Source organism: Sinocyclocheilus grahami, unplaced genomic scaffold (genome assembly GCF_001515645.1).
Source record: "Sinocyclocheilus grahami isolate Dianchi unplaced genomic scaffold, SAMN03320097.WGS_v1.1 scaffold1512.1, whole genome shotgun sequence".
In the NCBI taxonomy this organism is placed as follows: Eukaryota; Metazoa; Chordata; class Actinopteri; order Cypriniformes; family Cyprinidae; genus Sinocyclocheilus; species Sinocyclocheilus grahami.
In genome coordinates, this window is record NW_015506691.1 from 188,956 (window position 1) to 199,329 (window position 10,374).

Sequence of the window (10,374 nt, forward strand, 5' to 3'; positions counted from 1 at the left end):
TCAATAGCCTTTCACAAAGTGATAATATTGTTAGGCTATTAAAACGTGTTTGGAGTATAAAAGTACAAAAATGATTCTAAAGTGATTTAAGAAAGACTACTGCGAGAGAAACCAGGTATTTATGAAGCACAACCCCAGAATCTGTTAAAGCAACGCCATACACTACCGGTAGGCGGCGCTAGAGAGCAGACCCAATAAATCCAGCCGCAGCATGACAGCTGCTTCAGTCAGTCAGTCAGTCGGTCACTCGGTCGGTTCTTAGCCTCATTCACTAAGTGTCAGTGGCCCTCAGGAGCCCCGTTAAACCGGACCCGCCGGACTCGTTCTCTCTCGTTATCGCTGCCACCGGTTCTGCTCAGTCTGAACACAAGAGCGTTTCAGCCTCGATCTGTGCAGGACATGAAGATGAAACTGGTGAGTTATTTCTCTTTTTAAATAATGCATGATATTTACTGTTATTATGACTGTTATTGTGATAAACGATTGTTGTTATGGACTGTTATTGTGATAAACGATTGTTGTTATGGACTGTTATCATGATAAAAGAGAATGCATTTACCATCATTTTGTTATTTAGTTTTGCATTTGGTTTAATTTTAGAAAAACACCTAATATATTATTACATATGTTATAGCCTATTTGCTTACTGGACACAGACAGTCATCGCTGTCTACCAGAAACCTAATTAATAAATGAATTAGGCGTAAAAACAAATTTCTCCATGCAACGTTTTGAAAAATATAAAATTAGAAATTCGAGACGTATTTCACTTTTAACAAAAAATTAATGTGTCCTTCAGAGATCATTTTAAAAAGATGACAGTTCTTTTAAGTCATAATTATTGTCGGACAGACGAGTTCATATCGCAGACTGCGTTTATGCAATAATTGTTTAAAGTAAGACTTCACTGTTAGCGATTAATAAACGATGGACCTTATTTTACAATGCCTTGGTAAAAACTAATTTAGATCATTATTAGGACTAAACTATTTTTTGTTCATCCATTAAAAGCAGAATCGAAAACATTAAGCTTATGGTCACATGATGCAAGTCTAGATCGCATAAACATTGACAATGAATTTTAAAAATCGAATTATTTTAATGATTCATGTTCATAACAAATATTATTAAATTAAATCCAACACCGGAGAAGCTTTGAACCGAAGAATAGCATTAACAGACCGGTAAATATAGTAGCGAGGACTAACCAGTTAGTCTTACTAATTACTAAATGTAGTTACTTACTAAACGTGATTAAATAATATTGCTTGCCTGCACATATTTAAAAAAATAAAGTGATATTTAGAAAGCATTTTAAGAACGAATATCTAATGTAGCCTATAGGCCTAATAAACGCCTCGCCGATTAAATAAAATGCATTTAATCTAACAGCTAATAAAGTATGATAAACTTCTAATTAAATCAATTTTATTTTATTATTTTAATTGCACGGAGGATTGTTTTATTTCAGATCCTTAAAAGCACAAAGTTTCACTTTGTTCTCAATGTCGCTGTGGCCGAAATTCAGGGGCACTGAAACTGAATCATTTTTAAAAGAGAAAATTAAAATTAAAATTAATTTTCTGTATTTTTATGGACATGAACGCATTCATTCTGTCGTTTGCAGTGATGCCGCGACCCGACAGTAACTGACGGCGAACGAATTATCGAGCCTCGGGATTCGGATCGGTGGTTCGGATTGACAGAACATCCAAACATGCCCGGTGAAGGATCCGGTTCCGTGCTTTCCTCAAACGCGGAGGTGGACAACGGGAAAGTTTCACCGATCATTTGTGAGGATGAACTCTCGAGCGGCGGCCGATACATACTCGACGGGCTCGGGTCCAATCGCTATTTCATGATGGGCTCGACGCAGCAAACGCAGGAGAGCTCGAGTTCGAGTCCGTGCGCCTTGTTTCCGTACACGAGCCAACCGGGAGGCGTGTACGCCGGTTCGGACGGATCGCGGTACGCGGCGTCGCTGCACTACGGCTCCATGCTTCCCTCCGCGGGCTTCTGTCAGTCTCTGTGCGGGGGACGCGGTGACTTCAGTGCGGGGTATCAGTTCGGACACGGTTCTGGAAACAGCTACCACTCATACCAGGGCTCCGGTTCCGGTATCGGCTCCATGGCTCTGTCCGGAGCGGGGCTCCGAGCTCAGGTGTATCTGTGCAACCGGCCGCTGTGGCTCAAATTCCACCGGCACCAAACCGAGATGATCATCACCAAACAGGGCAGGTGAGCAAACCTCTTCTTTGGAACGGTGGAAAATGTAAATTGCTAATCACATTTTTTAAATTATAGATGTTCTAAAATAGAAAATAGACGTGTTTAACCAATGGTTTATTATAAGAACGCGGATAAGGGGATTATAAAAACAGTGTTAAAAATTCCTATTACAGAAAGGACGTTTCAAATAGAGTTTAGGTCAAATTAATATAAGTATTTTTACCTGGCGCAAAATAATACGCGATCCCGAACTGCCGTGTTACTATAGCAACAGTAATATTTTTGAGACTGTAGCTGTTTTATAATAATGCTAAATAGTAATTAGTCAACAGATTTGTTTTAATAAATGACCAGTGTAAAGCAGCCCAACTCACAAACAACCTGTTATTAAAAGAGTTTCAGATATTCTGATTACAGAAATTAGTTTTCAATATTACCATCACACGAATATAAGTTTGACCTCGCGCGAAATAGACTCTCGACGACGTGTTACTGTTATAACACTTACTTTTATACGTGTCACTATAGCAACAGTAGGCGCGCTTGCGTTGCGGTAAATAATTTTGAGACTATCGACGTTCCATAATAATGTTAACCGCGATTAAACTAATAGACGCATTTAATCAACGTTTCGTTTTGAGAACGCTCTAAACTAAACAGCAACAGCCGGCTGATGGAACTTTAAAAGGAGATTTAAATATTCTAATTACAGAAATAAGGTCTGATATTACGAATATACATAATTCGACCTGGCAAAATAACAGCCGCTATAGCAACAGTAAGCGCTTTTGTGTAAAATTAATATTTTTTGAGACAATCGAAATTCTATAGGATAATAATGCTAGTGTTTAAATAAATAGACCTATACGAACGCGCTAAAGTTGGCTATATCGGTGGTCTTTTTAAATAGCCTACTCTTATTAAATAAACGTTTCAAATGTTTTTCCAAGTGTTTCTATAGGCTAGTAAATCACAGATTTTGACATGGCGGAAAAAGGCGCTTGTGTTGTCATACAAGCTGTTCTAATTTATCAGTTTATAGGTATATCACAAAGTTTAGCCTATTTTCGATTTAAAAAAAAAAAAAGTTGCTATCTGAAATAGCGCCGTTAGATTTTTTAAATCAGAATAGAAGTATTGCTGAATATATATATTGTGCACAAATTTTTTTTTTGTTTCATTCAGAAAATAAATAATTATTTGCATTCATTCATTCTTTTTTTTTCTTCCCCGGACAGGCGGATGTTCCCATTTCTAAGTTTCAATATTACCGGCTTGAGTTTGACGACGCATTATAATGTGTTTGTGGAGATAGTTTTGGCCGATCCCAACCACTGGAGGTTTCAGGGCGGAAAATGGGTGACCTGCGGGAAAGCCGACAATAACATGCAAGGTACGGGGGACTGAAAAATATGTAATATTGAATATGCATTATTATGATTACTTTTAATCTTAGGAAATAAGATTTACGTCCACCCCGAATCGCCGAACACAGGCGCTCATTGGATGAGACAAGAAATATCTTTCGGGAAACTCAAACTAACAAACAACAAGGGAGCAAATACTAATGCCGCACAGGTAAATAACGCACAGGTTTTTTGTGCTGATGCTTAAATAATTTGTTTAAATGTTGATGTGCATTGCTTATAATGGTTTTAACCACTAGCACCAATAGGCATATTTTAAATATGTGCTCTGTATACCTGAAAAATTATGAGGTTTCAGTTCTGTTTTGTTCTAATCCATGTCTTTCAATCAGATGGTCGTCCTTCAGTCTCTACACAAGTACCAGCCCAGGCTTCACATCGTCGAAGTGTCCGACGACGGAATTGAAAGCACTGGACGAGATTCTAAAACTCAGATCTTCACCTTTCCTGAGAACCAGTTCATCGCTGTTACCGCCTATCAGAATACTGATGTATGAGCATTAATCAAGATAGGTGTAGCTGCTTTACACACTCAGTTAGGATTGATCTTCACATCTGTGCTCTTCTTCTTCTTCTAGATCACTCAACTCAAGATCGACCACAATCCTTTCGCAAAGGGTTTTAGAGATAATTATGATTCGTGAGTATATTATATTCCCATGCATATCACTGACGGTTCTCCATACACTCTATAAAATAAAGCTGCTTTATTGGCATCGATGGTTCCGTGAAGAACCTTGGAAGTCTTTCCATGGCACAAAAGGACCTTAAAAACGGTTCACTGCAAGGTTCTTTAAAGAAACCAAATCAGTGCTTCTACACTCTTAAAATAAAGGTTATTGTGGCATTGATGGTTCCGTGAAGAACCTTTTACATCCATAGAAACTGTCTATGAAAGAGTTTCTGGGAGAGATGTACACTATAAAATCCTGAAAAAATGGTTCTTTTATAAACCATAGCTGAAAGGTGTTTTGGGAACCAATAATGGTTCTTCTGTGGCCAAAACCTCATTTTGAAACCTTTATTTTAAAAAGTAGAACCGCTAAAGGTTCTTTAAATGTTCTTAAACGGTTCTTCTAAGAAGTGAGATCACTGAAAGGGTTCTTTGGGGAACCCAAATCAGTTCTTTAGCACTCCTAAAAAAAATTAAAAGTTCTTTATTGGCATTGATGATTGCACGAAGAACCTTTAACATCCATAGAAACGTTCCATTCCACAAAACGTTCTGAAAAAAGCAAATCTTTTCCACTATAAAATCTTGAAATAAATGTTTTGATTACACTTTATTTTAAGGTGTCCTTGTTACAGTGTAATAATACGTTACTGAGTAATATTAATTAACTATATGTACTTACTATATGGTTAGGGTTACTTGCATGTAATTATGCATACTTTTAGTAAGTATATGTAACATGTGTAACAAGGACACCTTAAAATAAAGTGTTACCAATGGTTCTTTTATGAACTGTTCACTGAAAGGTATAATAATGGCTCTTTTCTTTAGATGATTACAATTTTCTTTAGAATAAGAAAAAATGGTTCTTTTAAAAACGGTTCACTGCAAGGTTCTTTAAAGAAACCAAATCAGTGCTTCTACACTCTTAAAATAAAGGTTATTGTGGCATCGATGGTTCCATGAAGAACCTTTAACATCCATAGAAACTGTCTATGAAAGAGTTTCTGGGAGAGATGTACACTATAAAATCCTGAAAAAATGGTTCTTTTATAAACCATAGCTGAAAGGTGTTTTGGGAACCAATAATGGTTCTTCTGTGGCCAAAACCTCATTTTGAAACCTTTATTTTTAAAAGTAGAACCGCTAAAGGTTCTTTAAATGTTCTTAAACGGTTCTTCTAAGAAGTGAGATCACTGAAAGGGTTCTTTGGGGAACCCAAATCAGTTCTTTAGCACTCCTAAAAAAAATTAAAAGTTCTTTATTGGCATTGATGATTGCACGAAGAACCTTTAACATCCATAGAAACGTTCCATTCCACAAAACGTTCTGAAAAAAGCAAATCTTTTCCACTATAAAATCTTGAAATAAATGTTTTGATTACACTTTATTTTAAGGTGTCCTTGTTACAGTGTAATAATACGTTACTGAGTAATATTAATTAACTATATGTACTTACTATATGGTTAGGGTTACTTGCATGTAATTATGCATACTTTTAGTAAGTATATGTAACATGTGTAACAAGGACACCTTAAAATAAAGTGTTACCAATGGTTCTTTTATGAACTGTTCACTGAAAGGTATAATAATGGCTCTTCTGTGGCATCACTGTGAAAACCTTTATTTTTAAGAGTGTGGAACCACTAAAGGTTCTTCTAAGAACTTTTCACTGAAAGGCCCAAAATGTTCTTCTGTGGTTCCCCTTTTGGAGCTTTGTTTTTATTTCATTTGCATTCACCTTTCAGGATGTACACCGGTCCAGAGCGTGAAAGACTCACACCGTCGCCGTCAGACTCGGCTCGCATGCGCTACACCATGCAGCCCTTTCTGCAGGACCAGTTTGTCAACAATCTGACCCCGAGTCGCCTTTACAACACCGAACGGATGGTTTCGCAGACAAACAGCATGCTTTCTCCTCCGGTGGAGGACGCTGGCGCTGCTCAGAGGTGGCTGGTCACTTCTGTACAGCAAACCAGTGGAAGCAAACTGGAGCTGACGGCGTACGAGGGCGATTATTCCAGCTCGTTATTACCGTACAGTTTCAAATCCTTACCTCTGCAGAGCGCACACTCGCTGGGCTACTATCCAGACGCCACCTTCGCATCCGTCACCGCAGGATGGGGCTCCAGAGGCTCTTATCCCAGAAAAATGGCGTCCGGATTGCCCTGGTCACCCAGACCGAGTCCCACGGACTTCACAGACGACCACATGCCCGATAAGGACAAATCTAGGGAGGGAAACTCATTTAGTCAGACTTCAGCCTGGATGGAGAGCACGCCGCCTTTGAAACCTCTAGACTCTGTGGAGCCGAGCATTTACTCTGTGGTTTGCAAACGGCGGCGGGTTTCCCTCGGCGAGTCTGGAGCGGAGAACTCTCCCACGGTCAAGTGTGAAGATTCCAGCGCCTCAGAAAACTTCAACAAGGACAATTCAGCACACTCCAAGACCATCGGCTATTACACGTTCTACGCCGGCAGCTAGAGAAACTGTCGGTCTCGTCTGATTTCGGCACGAATGTGCAGAACTGCAAAGTGTTCAGCTTTGAATGAATCAATCTGGCCCTTTTGTAATTTATTAAAATCTCAAACTAATCGTTCCTGTCCAAAGTAAGATGATATGTCATGCTGTTATATGCATTAAACCACTGCTTGTTTTGGATTTTCTAAAACACCTCTTTTCTTCTGAATACACCATATATTCATTAAAGTATGCAAACATGATAGAATGAACAAATATTCAGAAAGTCAACAAAGAGCTTTGAAAACTGGGCTTTTCCGCAACTTTTAAAAACAAATCAGTAACACTGTAGTTAGAGAATAATTCATTAACTAGTTGCCTATTAACATGCATATTATTAGTACTTATAAAGCACATATTCTGCATCCCCAACTAGCTACCTTTCTAACTATTAATAAGCAGAAATTAAGAGTTTATGGAGGCAAAAGTCTTTAAGTAGTAGGCTAGAACTGGTCCCCAAACTAAAGTGTGACCAAAAACTCAAAACAACATCACAATAAAGCAAATCTCGAAAGACAAAGCAGCTCACATCAAATAAAGATGAATAAGTGAATGGTCTCAAAAATGCTGGAGTTGTGAACATATGAAGATCTGAATAGACTGTAGAATTGAATGCGTGTTACGTAAGGAAGATATCACAGGAAACATGCACAGATATGGTGGATTATTACATATTAACAGGAATCCAGAAGTTCTAAAGTTGCACAGAAAGAAATACGTAGCAAGTAAATTAAAGCAGCACTATGTAACTTATGGCGCTCTAGCGGTTAATAAACAGAACTGCACACATCCCGCGGAAGAACATTCCAACCGGATCTACTTCTCTAATGTCTCTGGTGTTACTCCGCCGCGGTGGCGACCCGACTAGCCGACAATAGTCCCAATATAAGTACTTATTATAAGTGTACCGTAGTGATCCGGAAGACAAAAACGCGATTTGGAAGATGAATTCATGATGCACTCGCTCATTATATACATTTTGCAAATTTTGAACACAGAAAAAGTTACATAGTGCTGCTCACTAGATGTTGGGGACACTGACCTCTAGCGCAAGAACACAGAAGTGAAGCCTGAAGACCAGTAATCAGTCCCTTAAAGTGATAGCTCACCAAACATCGAACATTCTGTCAGCTCGTTTCAGCCGCTGAACACAAAAGAAGATATTTTGGAGAATGTTGGGAACCAAACAGCTTGGGTTCTCATTGTATCGACAACAATTATATACAATAGTCCCAATATAAGTACTTATAAGTGTACCGTAGTGATCCGGAAGACAAAAACGCGATTTGGAAGATGAATTCATGATGCACTCGCTCATTATATACATTTTGCAAATTTTGAACACAGAAAAAGTTACATAGTGCTGCTCACTAGATGTTGGGGACACTGACCTCTAGCGCAAGAACACAGAAGTGAAGCCTGAAGACCAGTAATCAGTCCCTTAAAGTGATAGCTCACCAAACATCGAACATTCTGTCAGCTCGTTTCAGCCGCTGAACACAAAAGAAGATATTTTGGAGAATGTTGGGAACCAAACAATTGCTGCTAGTCATTGACTTCTATAGTATTTGTTTCCCATATGGAAGTCAATAGCTGCCGGCAACTGTTTGGTTACCAACATTCTTCAAAATATCTTCTTTTGTGTTCAACAAAAACTCGTACAGGTTTGGAACAAGAGTAAATGATGGCAATTTTCACTTTTGGGTGATCTATCCCTTTAAATGACATTGTAAACATACTAATATTTTAGGTTTGATCATGTCAAAAGAATGATTTTAGAAGTAACTGTCAGTAATGGTGAGACGACTTACCATGTAGCTTGCTGCTCAATCATGAATCTTCTATATATAGAATTTAACAACATCATTATTTTCAATACAATCATGCAATTTCTCCAACTGATCATAAATGAATCGGATGCAAAACACTGACGAGAAACCAACAGAACATGTTGCCCAGAAAGATTCATTAGAGTTTGGGAAATTCTCCATTGAATTAAAAACAAATGTCTAGATTAACTTCAGAAGCTTCTAGAAACTGCACACATCCCGCGGAAGAACATTCCAACCGGATCTACTTCTCTAATGTCTCTGGTGTTACTCCGCCGCGGTGGCGACCCGACTAGCCGACAATAGTCCCAATATAAGTACTTATTATAAGTGTACCGTAGTGATCCGGAAGACAAAAACGCGATTTGGAAGATGAATTCATGATGCACTCGCTCATTATATACATTTTGCAAATTTTGAACACAGAAAAAGTTACATAGTGCTGCTCACTAGATGTTGGGGACACTGACCTCTAGCGCAAGAACACAGAAGTGAAGCCTGAAGACCAGTAATCAGTCCCTTAAAGTGATAGCTCACCAAACATCGAACATTCTGTCAGCTTGTTTCAGCCGCTGAACACAAAAGAAGATATTTTGGAGAATGTTGGGAACCAAACAATTGCTGCTAGTCATTGACTTCTATAGTATTTGTTTCCCATATGGAAGTAAATAGCTGCCGGCAACTGTTTGGTTACCAACATTCTTCAAAATATCTTCTTTTGTGTTCAACAAAAACTCGTACAGGTTTGGAACAAGAGTAAATGATGGCAATTTTCACTTTTGGGTGATCTATCCCTTTAAATGACATTGTAAACATACTAATATTTTAGGTTTGATCATGTCAAAAGAATGATTTTAGAAGTAACTGTCAGTAATGGTGAGACGACTTACCATGTAGCTTGCTGCTCAATCATGAATCTTCTATATATAGAATTTAACAACATCATTATTTTCAATACAATCATGCAATTTCTCCAACTGATCATAAATGAATCGGATGCAAAACACTGACGAGAAACCAACAGAACATGTTGCCCAGAAAGATTCATTAGAGTTTGGGAAATTCTCCATTGAATTAAAAACAAATGTCTAGATTAACTTCAGAAGCTTCTAGATGCTCGTAAGTTCAGACGCAAGCTAGTGAAGTGGTTTCTAGAGCAGTCAGATGCTTCAGAGTTTAGATAACGAATCTCTTTAAGAGAGAAACGGTAACAGTGGGTCTGTTGGTTTCTGTTAGTGTTGGGTTGAGAGAAGCTTTCCGAGAGAAATCAAACACGACAGTAAGACTAACAACAATACAAGAGCTTTATCTCGCACCTTCAAAACGGTTTACAAAGTGCTTGTATGTACATGAGCATTCAGAAGAGACTAAAAAACTAGCATTAGTTAACATTGCACACAAGAAGAAGAGAGGTAATGCAGAAGCACTTCGAGACACTTCTGCTGAGTTTCTAACTGATGAACAAATATCATAAATAATATCTCAGCGGTCAACATGGGACGGTTATTTTCAGTCATGCAAGTACAGCCCCAAATACTGAAGTACTCTCTAAAACTACTCACCGAACTCACATTTCAATAGCATTACAAAATCTGACACAAATCGTGTCATAAACATTAGTTCTTTCCCTCAAATAATGGTAAAATCTTGTATATCAGGGTTTCGGCAAGTTTTATGAATGCAGATTTAAGACTTT

The 10,374-nt window shown here is 38.2% G+C and overlaps 1 protein-coding gene across 1 annotated transcript; it reads left to right on the plus strand.

The window, feature by feature from the left end:
- Positions 1–231: 231 nt before the first annotated feature.
- On the plus strand, positions 232–6,978 carry eomesb (eomesodermin homolog b). The gene is made up of 7 exons (XM_016257132.1): positions 232–414; positions 1,628–2,238; positions 3,468–3,622; positions 3,686–3,807; positions 3,989–4,147; positions 4,235–4,296; positions 6,078–6,978. Exons 2-7 carry the CDS (start codon positions 1,718–1,720, stop codon positions 6,811–6,813), a joined length of 1,755 nt encoding a protein of 584 aa, XP_016112618.1. The 5' UTR covers positions 232–414; positions 1,628–1,717; the 3' UTR covers positions 6,814–6,978.
- The last annotated feature ends 3,396 nt before the right edge of the window (positions 6,979–10,374 follow it).